Below are 27,689 nucleotides of genomic sequence, written 5' to 3' on the forward strand. Positions count from 1 at the left end.
TCCCGCGGGCCCAGATGCCACCTCCGGGCGCGCCTTGGCGTCCCGACAAGCGCGCCCGGGCGCTGGGAAACTTCGCCGGAGTTGAGGGGCGAGAGCGGCTGTCTAGCCCTGCCGCTACCGGCCCAGGAAGCCGGGGCGGAGAGCGGGAAAGGGGCTGGCGGGTGCCGCGGGGCTGGGCAGTCGCTAGGGAGCGGGTGCCGGCTCGGGCCGCCGCCTCGGTGCGGGTCAGGGCTGGCGGGCCGCCCAGCCCCGGCGGAGGGGGCGGCGCCGGGACGAGGGGCAGAGCGTGGCCGGGACAGTGTCAGGGGATGAACACCTCCTTCTCTCTGGAAAATCGTTTCACAGGACCAGATGATAGTTACCATCAGAGTAACCTTCGAGCTCAGGCGGCTTAACTGTGTGAGTGCAGCTACGCTGCTATTTTTACCGCTGATTTTTAATATTTGTACTGTCATAACAAGTTAAATATTGGAACTACGTCCCCTCTAGTATTTCCCTCCCGACAGTCCCCGAGGGTGGCTCTGGGAAGGAACAAATGCCTCAATCCAAAACTGGGACCTTCAGAGCTTGCCTGCAGCTCACTCTCCATCTGGAAGCACCCGTATCCCTGAGCAAGATGCTTCCAGAGTTGCTTAAGCTTGACAAGGCTCAACGGCAAAGCGCCAGACTTGCCTCTGAGCCTTGTTGGGATTCGCACACTGTGCATGTTCTCCGTGGCCTGGGGCGCGCTGCCCTTTACAAGACGCAGCTGTGGCAGACTCTGCTCTCTCCTCCTCTTGCATGGGTTTGGTGAGCGCGGAGGGGAGCGCAAGTTCTGAACGAGGGAGGTTTAGGTCCCCCTGCCAAGTCCGCTTCAGTGCTGTAGCCAAGCCACTGCTGGGCAGTCACCTTGTGTGTTTGGCAACCCCTCTGCAGCAGGTTTGTATTGTGATGAATTTGACCTCAAGTTGAAGCATACAAGTCCTATTTGTGAGGAACTCAGACGAACCTAGCAAGTATTTGAATGTATATGTGATCTCTGAGATACTTGTAAAAATAATTATTCTTTTTAGGTGTCTGTTGTTAGGGATGGTATCTTCTGTATGCTAGAGGCTTGTCATAGCTGTTGAACGAAACAAATTTTTAGCTAGAGATCACTTGCATTTGGGAAATTTTGTTTTACTTGTTTGGAATTCCCTTCTGCTTTGTGTTAAATACATTATTCAATGTTCTCTGTTGTCATATGTTCTGTAGTGTTGAAAGGTTGTTGCCTTCTTTCTGCTGGAGGCTGTTTCAGTGATGGGTGAAGTGATGCTTCTAATAGGTAGTTTTGTATCATTTTTGTCAGGTACTTTGGGATTGTTTTATGAAAGAGTACATAAATGTCATTTATTATTAGGAATGCCTCTCATGGTTTGGAATTTAACAGACATAATATTTGCCATTATGTCACCATCGTCACATTCATTTTTGTGGTTGTAATCAAAGATGGCAATAATGGCATTCAGATGCTTAATTATATTTTATGTAGGTGACCAGTTCTAACTTATTAAATTAATGCATGGTGGAGCAGGAACAAGTGTCAGTGCTTCCCTCTGTGGTTAGGGAGCCATCAGCTTGTTTCTCACACATAAAAATCAGTATATAGTGAAGCATATGGCACCAGTGAGTTCTGTGTTTATTAAAGGACTATTTCTCTGAACATTCTGTGAATTTTGTTCCTTATTTCACTTGATGTAGATCTAAAATGTTTTTCCCACCTTTCAAAACTTGAAATACTGAACAAGCTGAAACGAAGACTTCTTAAGGTTCATGAAAACAGTGAGACTTCTACTTTCATCAGACTGGCCACCTGTCTGGTAGGGGGAGAATAGAAATCTGTGGAAACCTAAGGTTCAAGTCCCTAGTTTGATTCAGAGCAGTTTTGAACATTTTTACATTTTCTGTATTTCTGGATAACTGGATTGCTAGCTATATTGGAAAGAGAAGGGAGTGTCCCATCTCCCTAGTTCTAAGTTACATCTTCTCAAAACTGGTAGGGTAGGTTTTCTTCTTTAATGTCATTTTCTGGTCACAAATTAGAAAGCTTCCTCAGAATTTTCTAAGGAGTGGCCATGTCTTTGGTCTGATAGTAATATATACATGGATAATAATCCAAGAAAAGCATTTTATCCTAGCAACAGCTGGGATATTTTTTACAAGTATTTAACTACTTGGATAAGATGGAAGCAAGAAGAAAGGCCACCACCATCATCCCTCATATGACAGCTTCAAGTAAATCACAATTTTTAACTTGGATGTCTGAGAAGAGTGATTCTACAGGTCTCTAAGACACTCTGAAGCCCTAGTTTTGTTGAGCCAAAGCCACAGGGTTTTTCCTGAACTAATTTCTGTGGAGGAGGGGGGACCAAAGAAGAATTGTACTGCTGAACTACTCTCCCTTTTTCTGCTCTTTCAGCATCTTACCTCAAAGTGTAAAAGGAGAATTGTTTTATCCTACAGTTGTCTTTGCCTTGTCCAGTGTCACTGCAGTGAGGATTATTCACCCAATGAAAGGAATTTGACTCTTTTCCTTGCTGTGATTTGTGTACCTTCTGGCTGATGGGTCGTTTTCAGATGGGTCTGGAAATGTTCGACTGGTTTTAATACTTAAACTCTGGTGGTTTGTAAAGTTTATTGCAGGACTTTGTTCTTGGTTATTCACTTTAGACTGGGTAGCAAGGATTTTTTAATTGTGTGTGTTGGTTGCTCCTGCTATTCCACTGCTGTACCCCGTTGGGGGTAAGAACTTAAAAACAACAGGAGTTGTGCAAGCAACAGGTTGTTGACTTTGACCACTGACAAAGCATGCAGACTCTGTAAAGGCAGTCTCTAAGTTAAAAGATACTCATTAAGTTACACACATCACCTTTACATTTTCCCTTGACTTACACTAACTTTTCTTTTGTGGGCTAGTTTCTTGTTGGAGCAGAAGCGGACCTTGAGAAGGGCGTTTGGGTTCCATTTCCTTACGCAGCCATAAAGAACAATAGCAGTAGAAACTCTGAGGCTTTTCTGAGGATGTTTTTTTTTCCAGTAGGTCTTCAGATTGGTTGCAAGTTTTGTGATGTAGTTGTTTGCAGTAGTGGGACATTGAATTTAGTTCTGCACACCTAAGCTTGTCACTCACTAGTAAAGAAGGTGGTTTTCTGAAAGTCTCTGCTTATCTCAGTTGCTGCAATCTGCAATATTGAATGAAACACTGAACTCAATCCCCATGCTCTTTTCCACCTTCACAGGTCTCAGTAGATCAGTGACTGGTATGTTCTGTTGCAAAGCTAACCTTGAGGTTCATTCATATGAATTTGCTAGCTAGTAATGTCCAGTCTTGATCAGGAGGTAGTAATGCACATCAGTCATCCATTGCTTAGAGATTTGTGTGGTGAGAAGGGTGATACCTGTTCTTTGGTGTCTTAAACCTCCATCCCTTTTCTCCTTATTTCTGCATGTAAAGATCATAGAGTGATTTTATGTGGCTCTTGGTGATAGGGCTGTACAACTGAATGATAATGCTCCACCCAACATGCTTTCTGAAATGATTAAGCTCACATGAAAATCTGTGTATGTGACCTTAAGTAGAGACGAAACTAATGAAAGTCAATGAGAATAACAGCAAGAGTGGTGTTTGATGTATACTGGTTTCAAATTTGAAATTTAGAGGGAATGAAGACTGGATATCCATTTCTGAAAAGCACAGGCTTTTTCCTACTTCCTGTTGTCCTAGCAAGAAAGAGCATATGTGCTTGTAGCCCAGAACCCACGAGAAGCAACTATGATTCCATTTAGTCTTAAGAATACAAATGTATGTATCAACATGCAGGACATAGCCCATATTTGCATATAGCATAATGTGACTTCAGTTCTGATTTTTGGCCTAAAAACACTATGTGTGCATGTAAAATATAATTAATGTAATGTTTGACCCTGGAGGAGAATTTTTATCTGACCTTTTATTGAGAGTAATTTTGGAAGCTGCCCAAAATGTAAAATCCCCTGAAGTTCTTCTAAAGGAGATGTTAATGAAAAAACACTTACGGGTATGCTGGTCTCTCTGAGGAAGAGAAACTTCAATGTGACTTTACTCAGAGAAGCCTAGATTTTGAGACTGTTATCTGCACAGAAATAAGGTAAAATAGAAGTCTGACTGTTCTAGTCACAACAGCTAAACTTTAACCAAATTGAAAAATTGCTCATAGTACAAAGTGGCTTAGATTCTGCTTCTTGGAGCAAATCACTATTGGCATACATGGTCATATGCTGAGCACATGTGCTTGCTTTGATCCAAAGGTTTGGCCTCTGTACTGTGAGGTCAGTATGAGGGGCTGCACTTGTTCTGGTGTGGCAGTTCAAATGTAAGGAAGCAATCTGGTTTTTATATGTGACCCTCAGACCGGGTGAAGCTGGAAGGTCTGTCTGTCTGCCACTAACTGAGCCACGAAGGGAATACACAGTAAGAATTTTCACGTACCTTTCAGGGGAGCATTTAAAAGCTTTGCTTCTCACTTACCCAGCTTCTCATCCCAGAGTGTGCTTTCTGGAGGTTCTGCGGGCAGGGGATCAATATATTGGCCTTTCCCATAGGTGTACTAGTGTTTAAATTTCTCTTAAAGTTTAAGTGACTGCTTTTAGGCTGTAAAACATATAATGTAACTCAAGCAGTGTAAATGGTGTGGTGTGTGTACCTGCATATTTTGCTGGGACTTCCTTTTATCACTGTAGGATTATATAAGGCTTGGGCTAAAGCTCTCCTAATTTTTTTTCATAGCACATACAGTAACTTTTTATATAGTCTTACTTTTAGTATTCCTTCTCACTTCCGTAGTGTAAAGATTTTTTGGTTGCTCAATGCATATATAGAAAGTCTAGTGAAAAACAATATTTAGTGTTTCTTTTAGCTTGGCTTCTTAAGGAAATATATGCTTCTGAATGGTTTGGGGACCAGAGGTAGGTTGTTGAGGGCTACAGCATTAACCCACTACTCTGAGTGTGTTTTGTGAAAAAATGTGGCAAGGTAAGGATAGATGGTGCTTTTAAAATATTTAAATAGGAGGTCTCTAGGCTTTGAATCTCTTGGCCAATTTCTACCTGGCTGAGAGATTACACATATCTGAAATGGTGAAGTTCTTACTCACTGCACAAAGATACAGCCTCCCAAAGGTGGGAAAGCACAGGTGCCCCACTAAGGGAAGAGCTGCAATATATGCTCCTTTGGGGTTAGACAGGACTCTGTGTAGGAGAGGCACTGTAAGTGTTCCCTTCCTCTCTGATAAGAGCTTTATTCAAGGCATGAAAGTTCTCCCATGTGACATCGTTCCTTAGGACACAAAGCCTTGCCTCAGTGTTGATGCCTGTGTTCATACTTGTGTGCCCTTGTCCCCTTAGTACACTTCTGCACTAGGCAAGGGGCCATACTATGAAAAGCTGTCATGATACTTTTTTTTTAATTAACAGGTATGAAGGTAGTTAAAAAAAAACAACAAAAAACCACTACTTCTGAATAGGTAAGATTATTTTCCTTGGCTCATTTTTCTGAGTTAGCTTGAAGTTCAGGAAATCATGATAATCTCATAGTTCCATTTTGGGAGAGGAAAAAGACCAATGTCTCTCCTGACCAATGGCAATTCTGAAGATGAGGAAGAACATTTAAGACTTTAATGAGAATAATCTGTCACCTTCAGAGCAGTATATCTGCCGTTTCTGCGGAAGAGACAGAAGTTTGCCCAGCAATTTGCATTTTGTCAGTACTTTTACCCCATTTTCAAATTCTGTTTCTTGGGCAAAATAACCCAAAAGCAACATAAAATAAGCTGTTGTCTCATGTAACATAGAGACAAACTAGTAGTGGTGTAAGGGCGCCTGTGCAGGAGTGCAGCGTCACAGACTGTTGGACACCTTTGCAGGGACTGACACAGAGGTAATTGCTGGACTAAATGGCAGGTGAGCCTGTGTCTGTGCTGGAGCAGATGCAAGTCCAGTCATACTGCTGCTCTCACCCAGCCAGCTGTGGTGAGCTCTGCTCCACAGCCCCTGTAGCTGCACTTCCCTGACGCTGTGCATGAACAAAAAAGCCATGCTTATCTGAAACCTGTGTATGAGAGAATGTTTCAGGCATGTTGTCCTGTAATTAGCACTTGTGAATACAGTTTTGAAGAAGGTGAAGCAGATCTGACACCCATCTGTTGGAGAAGTTAGAAAACTTGCTTGTCTGCTGAGGAAGAGGAAGAACTGTGCTGGCAGTATTGAGTTCCTTTCACCCTGTAAACCTCTACAGGGTTGGCAGAAACAAGGGAGAAGAGAGAAGTTAATTTTTTTTAATTCTTCCTGACATAGTCTACCTGTGTTCTCTTATGCTCTGCCTCTCCTCTTCCTTTATCTTGCTGACTTTTTCCCTTGTCGCAAAATGTTTACATTTGGGGAACGGTGAGATAACCCAGCACAGACTAGCTAATGGTAATTACCTGCAGATGTGTCATATATTTCTAATTTGTGGCTTTTCCATGCTCTGTAGGGGTTGCTCAAAGTAGAATTGAATGTTTAGAACATTTCCTCCATCTGTAAATATATAGTGAACCTGCACTATGTCACATTTCCCAGCACTGCATGGTTAAAAAGGAACGACCTGCTTAAAATGCTCTTGATGCAGCCAGGACAGCCCTTGTTTCTGAATGGCAGCCATATTTAACTTTTTCTGGATACAGTAAATACCTCTCGAGCCATTCTTTTTGCTTTTTTGTAAATTTTATGTCACAGCAGTCTGGATTTAGTGTTGCTGTGATCTCACATTGTAATGTAACGGCAATAAAATGATTCCCATACCAGTCTACAGAGAATCTGTGCTAATGCCATTAAAATGTGCTTACCGAATCAAAACAAATGCAGCATTAGCATGTGGAAGCTGTGTTTATGTGATTATAATGTTTCGGCAATATGAGATTACTGTAGGAAGCAACTAATCCAAACCCAAGGAGACTTCCCATTACAAGACCATTAAAATGACACAATGACTGAAGCACAGACTTCAGATGGGAAAAACGGAAACACAAATCTTGTCATCAGCATTCAGGCAAAACATCTATTGAACTCAGTGGAGTTTTTACCAGACTCAGGAATGCAGTACCATGACCTTTTTAGCAGCAAGTGTCTTTTAACAATACCTCTAGGAAAAATATTTACTTCAGCAATATTTAATAATTGATGGTGAGAGTTGTATTTTATGTACCATACATAAAATATGGTGGTTGTAAAGATTTGTCCAGAGTTTATCACAAAACTGTTAAGGTATTGTTTCAAGGCTGTTGTGAAAAAATACAAGTTTTGGTTATATCTTAAGGCAGTTCTCATTTTGTTTTTGTCTGAATATGTAATTTTCAGGAAATATTTATTTCTCTCTTTATAGAGCATCTGGAGGACAGAAGCCTTGGTCTGTGCAGGAGCACCTTGGTAATACCACCACATAAATTAGTGATTTTCAAAACCAAAATAGCTATTATTTCCATATATGGAAATATATAATACCTGCTTATCTTCTGTCAGAAATCAGCACCTTTCCCTCTCACATCAGACTGGGTTAAGATTGGGGAAACATAATTCACATGTCCTGTGTAGGACCATCTAGAATATACTTGTCCAGGATTGTTTCTTGGCTCCCTCCTTAGTCCATGGAAAGAGGATAATATAACAAAAAGTAACTTGTCCTGTCCTATTACAAACACTCAAAATAGCCTGCATGAGTTGCCTGTGAATATGTCTTTCCATCTCCACTATGAAAATGGTCTAGATGATTGCTCTGTAAAAGACATACATCATTTTAGATGGCTAAATGAGGTGATATGAATTCAGTCCTTGGTGTATGAAAGAAGAAACTTTTTCAGAAGAAAGTTCTGTGGAAAACGTGGCATCCAAGTCGTTAGTAAAGCATATGGTAGTTGATTTTCGTAGTAACATATACATACTTAAACTAAGCAGCAATCTTTACTTCTTTTAAAAGCTATTTACACCTAAAATCTGTTTTAAAAACACTCAAATTCTGATTCCACTAAAAGAATCTTATTAGGAATAATGAATCATTATTGCATAATCAGGGTAGGCTGTCTGTGTAAATGACAGTAGGGAAGATATCAAGACAGTGGTTTTAAAAATTATTCCAGTCACAGGTTGTTGACTGTCTTTATTTTTTATAATTCTTTTATTAAAAGCAGTGGCTTTCTAAAACCGTGTTAGTAAGCAGGCACAAGCATTAATATTAATCATATTTTTCATGCAGATAAAATTAGACCTACTTTAAATGCTGTTTGTGTCAGTTTCCATTTTTGTGATGGTTCTTATATTTATAAAATCCTTCATCTCAATCAAAAGGTTCTGTAAATTCTGTATGTGAGCTGTAATGTGAAATCTAGAGCCTAAAAATCAACAGGTTTGTGTCTACAAGAGAAACCTGGCACTGGAACTGGTAATTTTAGATGTTTCCTGCTGTTATAAATCAGAAGACAGCAGCCTCAGGCTATAAGATGATCTCACATGTGCAACCACAGGTCTTCATAATGGGCAAACCAGATTAATTGAGGGTAGTCTAAATTAACTGTGTCAGAAAGGAATTAGTGGGAACAAATACTGAAAGTCTACTTTTCATCAAAGGTATAATCTGAAAGTGAGCAAAAATTCACATTCAATTAGAGTGGCCTTTTTGAGTAACTGCACTATTAAATAACTAAGTAACTGAAGTGGAAAATTGTTAAGGAAACAGACTGTAATCAATTTGTGCAAACTTTATCAAAAGAAGTTAAATACTTGTATATTTCATTGTATGAAAAATTTGTATATGGGTTTGTTTTGCTAATTTAATAAATTGACTGGAAAATTCTCAGTGAACATGGGGAAAGAAAAGTGTGTCTCTGATGCAGAGCGTAGTTATCACTCTTTATGCTGTCAGGGGTTTACTGAGTGCCAGAGTGCAGATATTTAACATTTAAAATAAAAAAGGCAAAAAACCCAAAGGTAACGCTTAGAATTGTCATTCACTTTGCTGTGCATGTAAGAATGACTCATATCATTGAACTTTCTCCAGAATAGTAGGTTGCTCTGTAGAACACCAGCCTTGTTCAAGGATGGAATTAATGACTGGGTTGGACAGCTTAATTGAATTGCAGTGAGCAGCAGTTTCTGACTGAGACAGGTATTTTGCTTTTAATTGTTTGCTTAAGAATAATATTTTCTGAAATCATGCACTTCTTATTTGGCAAAAAAAATAAATCATGATATTAATCAGCTAGCAGTCTGTTCTATGAGAGTAATTATTCTTCTGCCTTCTCAACCAAGTTAACACACTAGTTTAAGAACAAAATTCCTAAAAGAACAGTTCTTCATAAGTAAGTCTGCTTTTACACAAGGCAAGTAAACATAGTCAGTCAGTCGTTTCTTTCTTATGGATGGCCAAGTTTTCATATTACAATAACTGCCAGCACTACAGACTTCACTAGGCAGGCGATAGCTGCCTTTTCCAGGGGCTCGGTCGCTCTTGTGCGTTGGTGCTCTGACAGTGACTGCTTCTCGTGAGATCAAAGTACCTCCAAAGAGGTCTTGATGTTCCTGTGCCCTTTGATATGTAGAGTTCAGTGCCCTTCAGATTTCAGTTTTTCTGTCATCCTGGTGGATTAACTTTAGCAGTTAAAAGGAAAATGTCCTCTGAGGGCTTTACCAGTAACTAACCCATGTTTATGACATTATTCACTAAAAGGGAGACAGGAATGGGAAAGACCTCTCTCTTTAATCAATAATGCATGCTCTAGTTAGTCCTTTCCTCTGGACATGATTAAACATGTATTTTGTTTCATAACTGATGATTTTGGTTGACTAGGGATTTTAACTATATATCCTCAAGCCTTTGTGACTAGCATCAGGAAGATCTAACATGAACTCCCGCTCCCAAAAGGAAAAAAAACCAACCAAAATCCCAATAGGGAGAGCTGCAGATAATTCCAACCTACACTGAGTCAGGGGCCTTTGACATGAACCAACTGCAGACAGTAACCTCAATGTTTGTCTTTGCCACTGCTCATTTAAGGTTTTGAGAAATATCGCTGTTTCCTTCATGTTAGAGATGAATAAAAAAGTGTCTGAGATGCTGAGCCATATAAGTTGTGTTAGATTAAGGTCTGTACTTAAATGGTAAAATATTTGGCCAGTGAAGCACTTTGACTTCTCCACCACTCTTTGGGGGCCACACTACATCTTTAGCAACTGTTGTCAGCCTTAGAGCAGTTGTCCTGGGCTGTTCCAGACCTCCACAATGCAGCTGCAGGAGAACCTGAGCCCTGTTGAAGCCAAAGGAGCAGGTGATCACCCTCATCCCTGCATTCTGCATACAGAGGAGCAGACAAGGTGCCCAAACACAAACAGCTTCCTTGGTATCTGAGGGAGACAGTGAGTCTTGGAGGACAGAGATAAATAAACTGAACATACCAGTAAGAAATATTCAGCCTTGGTGCCAAGCGTATTCATCTGGTGGCTCAAGCTGACAAGAATTGACAGCTGCTGAGGAGCAATGAATCCTAAATGAACATACAGTGGTTGTTACTGACTGCAGCACAGTAAATGATGATGATTTCCTTGTACTGGAATGTGATGTGTTTACGTTGCTGGAGTACCAGCACAAGTGCAGTTGGGTAAAATCAATGCCTTGGTTTTCATCCTGACCACTCTGCTGCGAACAATGTTTGAAAACATCCCGGTGAATACACACAGTGTGTAGTTATGTGTGTGAGAGAGGAGGGAATTCAGAAATTGCCTGAGAAAGGTTTTCTGAAATGGTTTTGTTTCCTCTCTTTTTCCTTCTCAGACTCTTTTAGGATCTGATTTTTTTTTAACCTTTTGTTGAAGAAAAATGCCTTCCTTGAGAGGGAAAGTGCAGACTGTCTTGGGCCCTGTGGAGCCAGACTGCCTTGGCTATACACTGACTCATGAACACTTGACTATGAACTACAGCAGCTGTTTTTGTCCACCTTCTCCAGGCCAAGAGCCTTTGTCTGATGGGCCCATTGAGATGAAGAACTTGTTTTGGATTAAGCAAAATCCCTACAGCCATAAAGAAAACCTTCTTTTGTATCAGGAAACAGATGCTGTGAAGGAGGAGCTGTTGCATTTCAAAGCAGCAGGTGGTGGGACTATTGTGGAAAACACAACTACAGGAATTGGTCGGGATATGAATACTTTGAAGAAACTTGCTGAAGAAACTGGAGTTCATATTATTGCTGGTGCTGGGTTTTATGTAGATTCCACGCATTCTTCTCAAACACAGGCCATGACAGTGGAGCAGGTAAGTCTTAACCATTGCTTGAGTGTCCCTCTCCTGTGAATTATCCCTGGGTAAGCCAAAGTTGGACAGAAGTTCCAGCAAAATAGATGAAATACAGAGGTTCTCAATGTGAAAAGCTTGGGAACAGCATTACTGCTTGTGTGATATTGTTGGAAATTATATGGAAATTATATAACTTTCCTGATTTGTTTAATGATCCTAATTAACCTTTTAATTAGTTGTTTTAATTAATCATAGGTTGTGTGTTAGGCCTTAAATCATTTTTAGCCAGCATATAGCAAAAGGTTGTCATAAGCAACTTTTTTGAGAAGATAGCTTGGAAAAAGTACTAAAACTAAATTTTCTTAAAGTTAACCCTGATATCCTTCAATGAACAAAGCCCATGAGAGAAAGATGTATTGTTGAAGCTGGACATCTGGAAACAAGGACCTTTTGCAGAAACCAGCCGATAACTAAGAAGGCTAATAAAGGCTCAGTATTTGTGTTGGAAAATCCCTACCAAAGGAAGAAGATACTAAAAAGACTAAAAGTGTGAACTAATTAGTATAAGCAACAAGAGATTTATAACCAATAGTGTATAGAATTGTAGTTAATGAAAGGGAATTATGTAATTTAGAGCCAATGGGCATTAATTTCTTTGTTAAAAATGTATAAATAGGTGAAAAAGTGCTGTATTGGTGTCTGTACGGAGACAGGATTTTTGTTGGCCACATAGACACCCAGCGCTGCAAATAAAGAAATGCCTTATTAGAGGCAAGACAATATTAGAGGGTTCTTTTATTTCCTATGATTTCTAAGGTATTTGGCAACAATATAGCTGGAGCAGCACTACTTGCATGTGCTTGGGGTTATCTGTCAGCATTTCCAGTTCTTAAGCTCCATTTTCTCAGAGGGATTTATTATAATGCAACAGTAAAAGGAAAATAAAGTATTTCATGTGTGGACATCTGGTACAACACCAATTATCTGGGTTTTTTTTACTATTTTTAAGGAAGGAGTATATCCTTGCTAACTCTTTTGTCTTTTCTTCTGGCTAATTGTTTCCCAGTGAGTTTACCCAGCATTCTTGTAAAAAGCATAAATAATTGCAATATTTATAGGTCAGTTGTAAATCATTGGTCTGCTCAGGCTGTGTGTTATATCTCTCCTCTCTGTCATTTGTCCAGGCTTTTCAGGGGAGTCTACGTCAGGTTGTTTGTATCGTGCCCAAGACAATGTGTTAATAATAACTGAGGTCCCCGGATATTCCTATAATAATAAATATTCATTCATCTTTTATTAAGAAAATGTGATGATGGAGACAAGAGGGAACAGAAATCTCCAAGGCAGGAGGCTGTGAATGTGAATGAACGGAGTTGAGAAAAATTTTAAAGATCTGTTACAGTTCACAAATGAGTCAAATTCATTTTAAAAATCAATGGTCAAAACTTGAGCAGTGCTGCCAACAAAATTAGACCCTAGCTGGCCCAAGCTGTATGCAACAGTCCTGCTTTTCCTAAATGTTCTTCCATCACTTGAAATTTGATACAAATAGTTTTCTTGAGGCAAAGGTTTCCCTTCTGTATTTGGGGGATTGATGGAAACCCACAGATGTCCTGTACTGAGCACTTCATCCAGTCCAGAAGGCGGGTCACCATCAGAACCATTTTTTGCTCAGTTCTGAATGTATGCTTAAGATATGTGGCCTATTCTGGAAAAGAATAAGATTTTATAACAAACTACTTTTATTAAGAGATTCTGATGTCTTTTTTTTCCTGTGAATATTTTAAAAGCAAACTAATTTTGACCTTGTAAATTTGTCAGATAAGCTTTGTTTTTGTGGTCCTGAAGTCGGCAGAGCTCCTCTTGTTTTACATCCACATTCCCATAAGCGGGATTTGTCTTAAATTTGTCTCTTCAGGATCTTTGCCAGAGTTTTTCCCTTCCCTGTCTGAATGACAAGGTTTCCTTATTCTCTGAGCCCTTGTTTTGCAAGAAATTACATTGAATTGTGTCTGGAGCCAATTCACGAGTGCAAGGCACAGGTTTGAGAATAAACTAACTTTTTTTTTTAAAGAAAACTTATCTCAGGCTGAATCACAGTACAAATTATGTGTAGACCAGTGTTCTTGGCAAACCTGGACAAATGTGCGAATGGATACTGTTAAATTAATTTACTTCTCTCTTTATTTTGGTCTTAGTGAATGGCTGGCATAACATTAGTTGACAGAAACCAGATTTTAACTACAGTGTTTTCACATACCCAGCTGTTAATTAAATAAGTTCAGAAAGACCTTGGGAGTATAACAAGTACAGTGTCCATAGGCCAAATTTGATGCTATTTAACACAAATAGTATTAATAACCAAAAATCTCATTTTCCCGTTCTCTAGCTGACAAACATTATTGTTGATGAGGTGCTCAAAGGAGCGGATGGGACTAACATCAAGTGTGGTGTGGTGGGAGAAATAGGTTGCTCCTGGCCTTTGACTCAGAGTGAACACCGTGTGCTCCAGGCAACAGCACAGGCTCAGTCACAGCTTGGATGCCCTGTTATCATCCATCCTGGCAGGAGCAGCGACTCCCCTTTCCAGATTGTCCGCATTCTGCAGGAAGCTGGGGCTGATGCTTCAAAGACGGTCATGTCTCACCTGGACAGGTAAGCAGACTGTTCTGCTGTCCATCCAGCAGTGTTGCCACAGCTCACTGGGGTTTACGGAACTATGCTGGATATAGTTGACATAAAGTATTATCTTCAAGTTTACTGTCTTAAAAATAAGTGCTTTTATAGAGCTTGGTTGGTGTCCAGCACTTCAGTCAGGATCAGCTTTTAGACTTTGGTATTTTAAATGCTCTCTTTGAAAGCCTGGGAGAGAGATTAGGAGTAAGTGTAACCACATTTTAAAAATCAGAATTCCATTAATTTGTATCCCTGAACAAATCCCTGTATTTACAAAGCATTGGACATTGAGCAGCTCTCACCAAATCGGGTGGGAAGTTGCTGGGCTTCTAGCGTTTTTGAAAACTGGATCACTCTTAAGGGCCTTACCAAAATCTCACAAAAGTTAATGGAAAACTTGATTTTGCTGGATTCTGGGTCAAAGCAGAAGGCAGATTTTTAATGTTCTGCTACCAAACAGAAGACATATTGCTTAAAAAGAGAATAGTTGGGTTTTGAATAGTTCATGGTGTAGTCTGGGTAGCTAACTTACAGCTTTCTCAAGAACAAAACCCAGGAGCTCCACATCAGGCATGGAGAGAAACTGGGATACTTTTTTGTCTCCAGCTTAGAAATACAGCCTCTATTACCAAATCAGTTTTGTATGACCTTGTGTTGCTCACGGTGAGCTGGAATATGTCCAAGCATTGATTAATTTGGCCAGTTGCTGAATAATGGAGACTGTTTGTGGTCATATGATTCTCAGCAATTGGATTGTTTGCCCTCAGTGTGAGTGCAGTATAGGCAACAACACTGTGCTCCAAATTTCTGATAGTTGTAGGCTCTAAGAGGTAGCAAATTGAGGTACAGGTGTTTTGTAGGCAAAGCTCCTTGTTTTACTTATAAATGATACAGACTTCCTTTATGTATTTGCCTGCATTCCATCGTATCTATGGCTGTATTTTCCTCCCCTTTTTAAAGAAAAACTGATCACTTAAATCTTCTAATGAAAGACAACTGAGAAAGCTGCAGATATCAGTACTTACACAACCATTTTGATAAAACATAAACATACAGTTATGGGTTTTTTGCCTTTATACATTGTAGTAAATTGTTGAATTAAGTATTTTAAGAATTAAGTAATTTGTTGGTGGAAGTTAAGCAATATAAGCAGGAAAATAGTCAAGACAGTGGTGCAGTTTCACTTACAGCCACTGATGCACAATATGACATTTCCTTATATCTCTTTCTATCATTACTTTCACACATTCAGGTTGGCACTTGCTATAACATAAACTACTGTGAAGTTTGGCTTTCCAATGTGCATTTAACATTTTAAGTCTCCTCCAGTGAGAAAAATCCATGTGGGAGCATCCCAGTCCTTTAAATGTGAGATAAATTTGTACATAGCTCCACATTTCTTGTCTGCATTTGACATAGGCAGAATGGTAGTTTGCAAGTGGATTTACAATGAAATGGTAAAGCTAAAATACTGGCTACCATGTTTTGCAATTTAGCATCTTAGAACAAAAGGTAGCAAGTGTCCATAATGGAATACGTGTCCATATGGTGCAGTTAAAGGCTGGGAAGCAAAAGCTATTGAGCCTTGGCTTTGGCCATTCATTAGGGGTTAAGGTTAAAAAGGTATCTTGGTAGGGATCAACATTCATTCACTTTTAGCTTTTGTTAGAAGGCTCACAGCAACTGCTCTGAATATGGGCTTCATAATGGTTTGGTGGCTGTCCCCATGGGGATTTACAGATGAGGCCCAAACTACAGAATCACTGTGTCCTTTTCCATGAGCTCAGGGCAGCTCAGGCACAGTGTTGCCCAAACATCCAATTCCAGCACAGAGATCCACAATCTGAGCTGGGTACTGCTGCTGTTGCTACATCCCCATAGCTCACAATGGGACCCAATAGCTCTTGAAACTAAGCTCTCCAGCTCTTCATTAGGACAATAGTCTTAAAAAGAAATTGTTGGGCTGTGATTTTGAAATATATTGTTGGGTGTTTTTGCTATGTGCACCAGGACTGAATACTCTTGGCAACTGTCTCCCCATGAACCAAGCAGGGCTGGATCTAAAATAACCTGTTCTCTTGCTCTGCAGTTGAAAAAATCATTTGGTAATAAATGTTCAGTCTCTGTAAACTGTAATATTTATTTTAAAATAACATTTTTTATTAATTACAGTTGGCAAGTCTTAGACTCCTGCTGATGGCAGGCTTGTTTGAACAAGGGTTTTGTCTCTCTCAACCCATCTGTTCCTCCTACTTTCAGTCCTGTTGTTAAGTCATAATATTGAAAGTGTGACATCAGTCATTTCCATAGCAACAGACTGTGATGTAATTGTATAGGGCAAAACTACTTTGTGACATCAATATCTGCAGTAATAAAAAAAAAATTTAACTACTGCCCTTTTGGTTAACTGTGATGTTCTTGTGGAAACTTGGTTTTTAATTAGATGAAAAAATTGTGTTGTGGCTATAAAGATTAAATTGTATCATTTGAGTGTTTTTGGTTTCCTTTGGACAGCTTATACACTTGGTAAAAATTGTTCAAAGACAACCCAGAATATTCCAGAGAACTCTTATTTCTGTTGCTGTTCTTTTCCAAATGAGTGATATGTGTTAGAAGCTTTGTTCCTTCACTTTTCAAATCTGCTGTAAAGCCCATGTCCCAGGCACTCACAGTGCCATTATATATTTTGGTGAGAGCATTTCCTTAAGGCGTTCTGGCCAGATCCCAGTGCAAACAATGATATATTGCTGTTCTAATGGCAATCTAGAAACATCACTGTACAGAATAGAAACTAAAGACAAAGTTGTGTATTACCGGTGTGTGATGGATGAAACAAGCCCTGGATGGAGCTGTCTTCTGTAAGTCTTTTGGGAAAGTAAATCTGCCTTGTGTAAGTAATCCATTGTCTTTTTTTTTTTTTCTAAATGTCACTATGAATTAACCTCCTCCTTTAATGTCCTTCCTGGTTAGGTTGTCTGTTGAGAGGGTTAATGATATCAAAAGTAAGTAACTTTCCTCTTTCCATTTAAAGATTATCATAGATGTTTTCATTATTTCATGGGGAAAGAGTTGGGCTTTTTTTGTTGTTTTTTTTAAATGCATGAAATCCCAAATGAATATGAGAAGGACAATGCTGTGTATCAGCTTAAGTTGCATGTGTCAAGTAGGAGTCCTGTTTTGCAAAAGATGAATTAAATCTTAGATTATTGGTTTTTTTCCTTGCAAGTAGGAGGTCACAAAATTACTGTCCTCATGCCATGAGATATTTTATTCCTGTTTTACAGTGCTGACTCTGTGTTATATATGTTCTGCAGGACCATATTTGATACAAAGAAACTTCTGGAATTTGCTAAACTTGGATGCTATTTAGAATATGACCTATTTGGTACAGAATTTCTTCACTACCAGTTCCATCCTGATATTGACATGCCGAGCGACAATGAAAGAATTGCAAGGTATCTGCTCCCATGCAGTTTAAGCTATAGTATGGCCATTGACAAAAGCATATTATTGGTACTTAGGACCATCACAGAGTGATTCTGCTTGCTGTTCAAAATTGTCTTCTTTCATACTAGAATAATGCCATTTCCCCCTGCTGCAGTCACACCCTTAGAGCAGCATGTATCATTTCTTCTGTCTGCAGAGGAAGATGCAGAATCGTAGTGTTGTACAAAGTTACTTGAGAAGAACATCAAAAGCTTTTTTAACTTCATTCTCTGTCCTAATTCCATGCTGATCTGGTTGAATTTTATAATTTACCGCATTTATGCAGTCTGTTTAAAAAAAAAGGGTGGTGATACTGGATTTATGTTAGGGTTTGGCTTTTGTTTGAAACATAGCATTGGAAACCTAGTGCTGCTACTAAGCGTCATCTGAGCCTGTTATATCTCCTCAGTAGTGTGCTAACCCAGCAAAATTTGCTGGTTATTTTGGGTGGATTTGATCCTGTGCTTCTCTCCTGAAAAACTGCCTTTTTTTTTCCAAGCACTTTATCACCTTTCCACCCCCTTTCCTTTTGCCCTTTCTCTCCTTTGAAGGATGCAAGTCCTGTCTCCTCAGAGCTCTCATGCTCCTCACACTCACTCACAATGTGAAAATATTGGCCCCACTGGCAGGATACCTCTTCCCTGCTTCTCATCAGCACTTGTAGTCTCAGCTCAGCTGCACAGCAAATCTGTTGTGCTGTGCTAACACAAGGTATTGCCAAGGAGATGCATTCTGTGCAGAAACTGTCTGAGAGAAGGTAGGATCAGCTGGGAATGGGCACCTCACTCTTTCCACTCTGTCTGGAGGTGTGATCCTTCTGTGCTGTTTGTCCACAGTGTTTGTGAGCAGTGAAGTGGCAGGTTTCTGAGGGTCGAGGTGCCATCCTGCCTGTGTCTTTTTACCTTCCTGAGTCAAAAATTGTTCTTATGTTCTCCTTGATGAGAAAGATTTTATGATCTCTGATCACTAATGAAGTAAATTCTAGCTTCCACTTACATTTCAGACAAGGCTTCTCTCCCCCTCATTGTCAGATTAACCTTGAAACTAATTTGTTTTCAAACTGTTCCCTCCTAAGAAGGTGCCGTGGTTACTCTTCCACTCACTGCCAAGCATTTGCTGCTGCTTTTCACACTAGGAATAGTTTCTCTCTCTTAACAGTGCTCTCAGTCTGGCACTCAGTATTTTAAACTGTTGCAATGAATCTGCAGGTTTCACATTTAGAATGGATAAAGTTGCTCCCTCTCCTGTGCCTCCTCCCCTCTCCTGTGCCATGGAAGTTCAGCTTCTATGGAAGCACTGCAGAATACATATAGAGAACTGGACTATGCCTTGGTTAACAAGTGCTTGTTCAACCGTGGCAGAGTTTTCATTCCATCCATAATACTTGCTCAGCCACTGATGTCTCTCCTTAAACTCTCTGGCATTTGAGTATTTCTTGCTGCAGGCTGTTCACAGGAAGAAGTGACGAAAAGTTTGTCTTCTCATTGTATGGTGTGAAAATGTGCATTCGAGTTAGAAGTGCCCCTAAATGGATATTGGTGCACCCACGATGGACTTGAGATGGCAGTGGCAATATCCTTAGGGTTTTGTTTTGTGAAACAGCTCCAGAGAGGTAGAAATCAAATTGACCTCTATATGAAAATACATAAGGGAAAATATATCTTAAGGTCTTTTCCATTCAAAACATAAACTTATGTAGTCATAATGTACCTACTGAACACAGTTTAGCCATCTGTGTACTTCAGCAGTTTGACTGCAATCTACTGCTAATGCAAGTAAAATACTGATTTTTGTTCAGGGACAGTTTTAATTTGAGTCAGAAGAAAGTACTAACTAAACTAAGGAGCCTTGAATACGAAATGGAAAGGATCATATGCCTCCTCAACCCATGAAATTAGTCCAAATATGAAAGAAGATGATTCTGAATGATGTTTGGTCAGCAAACAACTTAGTTCCCCCAGTGCCATTGCTCTTACTCTCTGTTGAGAATTGGAACAGGCTGCCCAGGGAAGTGGTCACAGCACCAAGCCTGTCTAAGTTCAAGAAGCATTTAGCTCTCAGGCACATGGTGTGATTCTTGGGGTGTCCTGCAAAGGGTCAGGAGTTGGACTCAATGATCCTGATGGGTCCCTTCCAACTCATCATATTCTATAATACTATTCTATAGTCTCTCTGTATTTCAGGCTGGAGCAGATACTTGTGATGTTGTAATGCTATGGTATACATAGTGTTGTGCACTCTATGGCGCTAGTTATGGTGGTTTTTTCTGAAAGATGATAATATTTTACCAAAATCTATCCTATGTGCTTTCTTCCTGCTGCCCATATTGATTAGATCCTGCTACATGTATCTCCTCATAACTAATTGCAATAAAAACTGACAGTAAGGGCTTTCAGATACAGCGTAGTTACTTATAAAACTGGTATCTGTTTTCTTGTTGATCAAAGCACAGTCAGGAAGGTAAGAATCAGAATTTCACAGTGCTGGCAAATGACTGAATTGGAGGAACAAGCACTTTCCAGGTCTGGTCTGTCTGTCTCTACCGCTTCAATGCAGGAATCTACTGCCAAACTACACTGAAGCTTACTGGGAAGCTTAACAGTTGTGTAATACAGGTGTTCAGACTCACCTAATAAATTCTAAAAAATTAGCTGATCAAGGATTAAGGCTACCTGAGTGAAACATGAAACAGAAGGACTTATAGAAGTCCTGATACAAGAGAGTGACCAGACAGATTACTTCTTTTTCCAAGCTGGCTTGTCATTTTGCCAAACCTGTTCAGCTGGGTTGCCATATTCTCTCCTCTTATTTCCTGGCACATGCTAGCACTGTGCCATGCCAGTCTTATTTCTGTTCTTCCTTAATGAATATCTTTGAAATGTGTTTGGATGATAACTGTCTATATGGAACATGATGGTGGCAACTTCATATTTTTATTAACCTGGTTTGCTAAATGGGATTTAACTGAAGATGTGGAAGTATTTGTGCAATTGAGCCAGGTTTCTTAAAGGACCTGTCACACACAGTCTGGTCATTAGCAAATGTAATTGGATCGGCTTTGTGACGGCAGCAAGAAGTAACCTGCTGAGAAAGAGTTTAGGTAGGAAATTATTACTTACTCATGTATATAAAACCTGTGTCCCATGCATGGTGATGCTGAAGCTCTTGAATTCCTCTGTGAACTTCATGGGACTGGGAATGCAAAGCCATGTGCCAAATGGAAAGAGTTTTCCTTCTCCATTTTGAGATGTGTGGTGGTATGTTTTCAGAGGTGGGGTTTTTTCATGTAATAAAAAATGTGTTTTAATTTCAAGTAAATATAAGGAGTATGTTTTCTGAGCACCTAAAATAACTATTTTCTGCTATAATACAGTCCAGCAGTACAGTAATATAAGAAATGTAAATCCTGGTTGCTTCTGTGCTGTTGCAGAGTGAGAACTTTCACTGACAGGTGTGCTTTTAATTTTTCAGGATTCGTACACTGATTGATGAAGGCTATGAAGACAGAATTCTGATGGCTCATGATGTGCACACCAAGAACAGGTTGATGAAATATGGAGGTCATGGATATTCACATATCTTTGAAAATATAGTTCCTAAAATGCTAATTAGGGGCATATCCCAAGATAAAATTGATAAAATACTCCTAGCAAATCCAAAGCGGTGGTTGACTTTTAAGTAGGAATAATGAATAATTATTCCTATTCTGTAGAGAAGCTTGATAAAATTCAAATTTCTTTCCAGAGAGCAGTCATTTTAAAACTTGGTTCTTTTCAGAGAAACTGAAAATTATTAAGGAGATGCAAACAAACTGATTATAAATTTTCTTTTTAATTAGAACATCAAAATTGAGTACTGTCTCTGCATCTTCTCCCTTCTGGAAATTTGTTCATGAGTGATTTACTGAATATGAGCCTACCCCAAAATCTTTTCCATAGAAATTTTAAAATAATTGTTTCAAGAGCGTAATCTAATACTATTATTGAATGTTACCCCAAACTACTTTTGAAGATGCACCACCTGGACTTTGAAAGAAATTATGGTTTTCAGTTAAATTTCCTGTCTCTGGGGGCTGATTTTAATCTTTGTAATACTGACAATCTTCTCATTATCCTTGTATTCTTTGAGTAATGCTGATGAAAGGTCTGTAACTTTTAAAGAGCTTCTGTAGACAACACAAGGCAAAAGAAATCTCAAATAAATCTAAAAAGGTAATTTTTTTTATAATTTAACAATTTACTTAATTTTAACTGAAAGTGTAAAAAATACATGGAAAAATATATTTTTGAATAAAGCAATTTGATGATCTCTTAAACTATGTGCAGTATTATTACAGATGTCTTTTTTTAATCACATTTTTTTTATCATGGACTTTTGGAATCTCACAGTGATCATGTAAAACTTGACACAGACCAGCTTCTTTTTGTAAAGATGCAACACCAGAAGTCAAAATATATTACATAATACAGTTTTAATGAGTTCTAATAGTTATAACAAAGGTTGTGATATAAGTCTTTACAAATCAGTATATCAAGATATGATGAAAAAGGAAGAAATGTTTGCCTTATATGTGATTTTTACATAAAGCGTGTTCTTTGCTCTTGTCTAACTTTAACCAGGGCATGTGATCTATTCAAAAAATGGTGTTATCCAGTAGCAGTGGGAGCCTGATTTCAAAAGCTTCTTCAAATTTTGACCATATACATCTTGTAGTATTGAGCCTTCCCAATAAACACCTTAGTAAATACGCACTGCTGGTTGTGAATGATCTCTAGCTTGGTGCATCGGTGTGTGGCACTACATAGAGGATCTCTGGCTACACTGCTGTGTGAGTGCACTGACCAGTAAAACAACAGTGGAGCGAACAGACCAAGTTCAGTTACACATTTGTTATTAAAGTAATTGCCTCATGGAAATAAAACAGGAGTAATCACTACAATGCACAGATACAGATTGGCACTTTGTCATAAAGTAAGAGCGTTAACCATTCTGGTGGGATAATACACAAGCAGCTGGCAGCACTGTGTCCCCTTATAAACCCTACAAGAGTTTGCCTGGTGATCCTCTCCGGCAGCCGAGACTCGCTCGGCGTTTGTTTTGAATTGGACGACTCAAAACAGAAACAAAGAGTAACGTGCTCTGTTTAAGAGAAGCGTCACTTATTCAGATGAGATTTTTAGAGAGATGTGTACAATCTTTATCAGACTTTTGCTGAGCAGCCAGCACTGGAGAGCTTTTTTGTCACAGTGGCAGACACTTCAGACATTTTAGCGCGGATAAATCTGAGTTTGTACCCTTAGTACATTAGACAAGGTTGCTTGTGGCAAAGTACATGAAATAGCAATGGCAGGGGGAGCCTCTATTATACTTTAATGATTTATAGAAATGTTGCCTTGATTTTGCCGAAATGTTAAAAATAAATAACATAACCAACTGTGCTAAAGAACTATTTACTAATCTTGCTAAAATTTAGGTTTAGAATGAAATCTGCGAGTTTTAACCTGAGAGAAACAGACAGCCTCCCAAAACCAAAACAAATAATAAATCCATTTTCTGAATAAAAATATTCTGTGGACATTACTGGTATGACTGATTCTAAAGCATTTTTATAACTATGTAACTCATAGTATCTGTGTTTAGTTTAATTCTCCAAGCCATTAATCCTCTATATGGATTAAACCTCTTTTAGATTTTATATATCTATATCTATACATATATGAATGAGAAAAATATGTTTTAATACACACTTTTTTTTTTGCATGTAAATATTTGCTTCTTTCTTTGCATATGTGTTAATCATTTTTGGTAATATGCTCAACTGTGTCCATCTCATAGGCACACCTTACTACAAACTGGTAACTAGCTTCCATGGAAAAGGTCTATGTGACAGCATTTTCTTATGTGTCAGATCTCCCACTCCTCCTTTGTGGGAAGAATCCCATTAACTTCAGTGAGACAAGACACCTAAGACAATTAAGGTTTTGAACCATTATATTCCTACAAAATTCAAGTGGAACATCTGCAGTATATTAATCCATAACTACTTTATTAAAAATAGTACCCAAGTACAGACTAAGTGCTAAAAGACTAATGAAAACTAATTGCTGCAAAGAAAACACTCTACCTTAGTGTGATGATGTGGATGATAGGCTTTCTAAATATTTACACAACTAACCATCAAGAATGGGCCTGTAATAATTGTCTAAATATATATTTACACGTATACAAATCAAAAAAGCCAAATCCCTTTTCCACTAATAGCAATGGGAGTTTTGCCATTGGCTTTGGTGGAATCAGGGATTTGATCCAACAGAATAGTTTGTCAACTATTACATTTTTCAGGGGAAAATAAAATGTTTCTTCTATTCTCCTTTTTCTTTTAGAACACAGCTAAGGGAAAGACAAAATTTAAACAACTCCACTGGACTGATTTTATGTTAAAAGTCTAATGTAAACCTACAAAGCAGGAACATTGAGTTAAGGCTTGAAGATGATTAGTTTCTAGTTTTAAGTGGAAGGGTAAGAAAAGTACAAGGCAAACAATTTCTTTGCAGAGAGAAAGTATATTTTGATTACCTCTTCCTTTTATTGTAAAATCATTCCTCACCACACTATCAGTGGACTCCAAGCATCATTGTTAGCAAGTAAGTCACAAGAACCAAAGCTGAAGTATGGATAAAGCAGCAAGATCATAACACATCAAAGTATCATATACACTGAAGAAATAACTCAGCGTCCTTAGGTGGGCTTTTTTCCTATAAAAATCTGATCTATGTAGAACTTCATTCACATGGACACTAACAATGAGGAAGTATTTGCTTTGGCGGTAGTGGATCGCACACCTGTTGAGCTTGTTTTGTCATTTTTTTAACATAAGATTTCTCTGTGTTGTACAGATGTGAATCAGGTAGCATTTGACTTTTTTCCCCCGCTACTGAGGTGTTTGGTGGTCGCTCTCTGCTGGGGTACTTGTTTCATTGACTTTTGCCACGCAAATCCATCACTTAGAAGAGCAGGCTTCATTTTTGGACTGGTTTGGTGGGTCTTTTTACTCATTATCAGTCAGCATAAATAATAAATCCAGAAAATGTGCTGTATTTGTTGTTGTTTCCTCCATGTGCTTTTCCTCCATCTAATTTAATGTAAACTTCGTCTCCTGGCTCCAAGTGAAGCACCACGCTGTTACTGGCATAGTCGTAGTTCTGATCAGCATCCTGAGCAATCGCACTAGCTCGAACCTACATAAAATACACAATGAGTGGTTAAGAAAACTCAGGTGGCTTTTCTTGCATTGTGAGCTTATAGCATATCCTCAACATTTTATTCACCGTGCATGAGTTGCCACTTTAAACATCTGGCAACCTATATTTCTTGTTTTTTTCCTATGGTTATAGCTTGTTTTCTCCTACAACATCTGAAACTAAAGCAATAACACGCTCCTTTCTCAGTCATCTGATGAATACAAAACTTCTTGATCTCCTGTAAATGTCTGGAGCCTTTTTAAATATATGTGTAAGAATAACTGGAGTTGGGAGAACTGGATATGGTCATGTGCTAGTTTTACATTGGTGTAACTTTTATTTCAGTGGGACAAGTGATTGACAATGGTGAGGATCCACAGGGAGCTCCCCAGCTGGACTTTTTCCAGAGGCAGTTTATTGTCATACCAGTAATAGGATCATGCTGCAGAAAAGAATACAAGAAATACACACCCACCCACACACATGCACACAAGCAGGTAAGGATCCTAGTCTGGGTTTGAAAAAACTCCTATTGCCACATTTCAGTAAGCAAAAATTTAATTTCGCTGTGTTTTAGGAGATGCAGCTTTGAAAAATCACAGGAAAGTCACTATTTGCTTTAAGAGGTTTTTGGAATTTACATGTCATTGAGGGCTTTTCATTTGCAACTTTCCCTTAAACATACTTTTTTCCCATTTCTCCCTTGCTATTCCACTACTGATTAAATTTGACATTTCTTGCAAACTGGAAGTAATCTGTAGTTTAAATATATATGCTGGTTTCCAGCAATGAGCAGTCTATGCCACTGTAAGTCTCCAAATCATTTATATATAATTTGACCGTGTTTGGTAAAATATTTAAAGATGGTTGTATGTGATTTATTCCAGTGTAACACGTCATCTGCTTGTTGCTTGTCTTTGTTCTAGCGTAGTTACAGAGCAGTAAATGATTTAGTGGCATTGCAAAGCTGAACTAAGTAATAATGCATGACTTGGCGTACTATATGTGGGATTTTATCTGTTCTGAATTGAAAAAATAGGCTATAAGTCACAATTTTCCATGGATTCCTTTCAAAGTTTACATGATAAATTTCCAAATTAAATTTTCATGTGATATGATTTCACATTAATATTGAAATGTTATAAAGGAAGGGGTTCTTTTACCATGCAGGATCTTATGGCATTATGCAGCTTAAAGATCACAGTAGGTGGAAATTCTTTATGCATCCTGTAAGAAGAGTGAGAAAGGCTGCAAAAGCTTGCAGTGCTGTGACAGGCTGCAAATTTAAACTGATACATGGCATGATGATTAACCCCGACTATTTCAGGACTTCTTGATTCTGACTTGCCTGGTATTGTTTACCATTATTGATCTATTTTGCTAGTGTTTAAGCGATAATTATTCTAAGCACCGGATGTTTCCTCGGGATTAATTACGGGCAGGGTGGAGTCGAAGGCTCTCTGGGTCATTAACCCTGGAAATACCTTCCAGAGAAAATAACAGACTGAAATGGTTGCTGGCTGTGTAAATGGAAAGGGCAAATGGTGAGGAGTGAAAAGCGAAAAGACTATACATGAGCTAGAAAAACTTCCAACCAGTGTCTTGCGTACTGGCAAGCAGATGGTTTTAATATACTTTTCCAATTCCCATTTGCATCCTAATGAAATGCTACTTTGTGGATTTGTATAAAACGTTGTGTTTCTGTGGATAGTAAAGGAGAACTCAAATTACATTAGAGACTATCCTAAAGGAGTCAGCATGTGGACACTGACTACAACAGCAATGGATATTTCATTTTTAAGATTCTACATAGTACATACTGGCTGAAAAAAAAATATTTTGGGTGTTGAAAGTCTAGAAACCAAAGTGCAGATCTTACTGCCCTGTGTATAGCAGCAAAGGTCCCATAGACTCCAGTACACTATTCCTATGGGTTTTACCTCCTTGCTTGGTTAGCCAGAGCAATTTCTTTTTAAAGCCTAGGAGGACAGTCTCAAATGAATTCTCAGTGAGTGTACTGCTGCGAGACAGTAAATGTAACTCAAAATTAAACCATTAAGGGACAATACATTTCACAAGTTCATGCAAGTTTTTTCATGAAGCTATGCTCTCTGGCTGCACACACATATTTGCTTAGCCATCTCAGCACTTCCCTGTTCAAGCTTGATAACCATTAAAGTAGCATTAACACCGAGGACCTTGAGGTTCTACATATGTATTGCTTAGAAATGATATTTGATATACACTTTCCAATGGTTTGGCTTTTTTCATTGTTAGAAAACACTGGATTTGTAACGTTACCTTTGTCACTCCGCAACTTCCAAAATTTCTGAGCTTTCTTATAAATAATACACAAAGTGTATTATAAGTGTCACATCAGCATTTAGTGTTTCAAGTATAAATCATAATCACTGATGAATTAAAACTGCGGGTCCATTTCAAACAGTTTATATGCAGTTAATATTACCTAAATACTTGTCTCGCACGGGTATATACAAATATATTCACAGAAGCCCTGGCCTTTTTTTTTCTTCTTTGAATAACTACGAGTTTAATTTGTCTGTCTGGTACTGGAAGTAGCTATATTTGGGAATGGTTAGACTTCAGGCTCAATTTAATATTTATAACTGGGTACTTCTTTAAAAATACTGCTATATATATATTCAAGATTAGTGTAAATAAACAATTTAAAACATTATAAGTAGGGGTAAAAAATAGAGTAATGCTTTATTTGCATGTAAAATGGTATTCTTGTAGTATAAAAGATTTCCCTTTGTATGAAGATATCGAAGTGAATGTATTGCGACATACTTTGCTTTACTAGTCCTGGTTTATCTGCTGAGACGGTATTTATAGTAGGTATTTTCTAACTTAATTAATTGCCGCTGATGTCCTCATTATTCTGTTTTCACAGTCCTTCTGAGGAGCCATAAACAAAAGGTTAAGTGGTGTATCAGGTTAATTTACCGGCGGCC

At 38.7% G+C, this 27,689-nt stretch overlaps 1 protein-coding gene and 1 non-coding gene across 10 annotated transcripts; one reads left to right on the forward strand and one right to left on the reverse strand.

The window, feature by feature from the left end:
- Nucleotides 1-277: 277 nt before the first annotated feature.
- PTER (phosphotriesterase related) lies at nt 278-22,240 on the forward strand. 9 transcript variants are annotated; one of them, XM_029961736.1, is made up of 7 exons: nt 278-397; nt 7,415-7,458; nt 9,083-9,190; nt 10,853-11,329; nt 13,701-13,966; nt 17,302-17,442; nt 20,945-21,942. In XM_029961736.1, exons 4-7 carry the CDS (start codon nt 10,898-10,900, stop codon nt 21,153-21,155), a joined length of 1,050 nt encoding a protein of 349 aa, XP_029817596.1. In that variant the 5' UTR covers nt 278-397; nt 7,415-7,458; nt 9,083-9,190; nt 10,853-10,897; the 3' UTR covers nt 21,156-21,942. The 9 variants fall into 9 exon arrangements, with proteins under 9 accessions (XP_029817596.1, XP_017930996.2, XP_017930998.2 ...); XM_018075506.2 differs by lacking the exon at nt 278-397 and adding an exon at nt 900-918; XM_018075512.2 differs by lacking the exon at nt 278-397 and adding an exon at nt 4,264-4,468 and having other exon boundaries at nt 11,025-11,329; nt 20,945-22,240.
- Nucleotides 22,241-24,039: 1,799 nt separating this feature from the next.
- LOC108640214 lies at nt 24,040-27,676 on the reverse strand. Its single transcript, XR_003916005.1, has 2 exons — nt 27,526-27,676; nt 24,040-24,711 (listed from the first exon to the last, which is right to left on the reverse strand). It is a non-coding gene; the product is annotated as an uncharacterized LOC108640214 (transcript).
- Between the last annotated feature and the right edge of the window lie 13 nt (nt 27,677-27,689).

The sequence above is a fragment of the Manacus vitellinus genome, unplaced genomic scaffold (assembly GCF_001715985.3).
Source record: "Manacus vitellinus isolate BGI_N305 unplaced genomic scaffold, ASM171598v3 scaffold_3_pilon, whole genome shotgun sequence".
NCBI classification, from domain to species: domain Eukaryota; kingdom Metazoa; phylum Chordata; class Aves; order Passeriformes; family Pipridae; genus Manacus; species Manacus vitellinus.

Coding starts and splice junctions, on each gene's coding strand:
- PTER (XM_018075509.2), top strand. CDS start 10,898: ATGCCTTCCTTGAGAGGGAAAGTGCAGACTGTCTTGGGCCCTGTGGAG. Junction 11,330..13,700: donor AGGCCATGACAGTGGAGCAG/GTAAGTCTTAAC, acceptor CCCGTTCTCTAG/CTGACAAACATTATTGTTGA. Junction 17,443..20,944: donor GACAATGAAAGAATTGCAAG/GTATCTGCTCCC, acceptor TTAATTTTTCAG/GATTCGTACACTGATTGATG.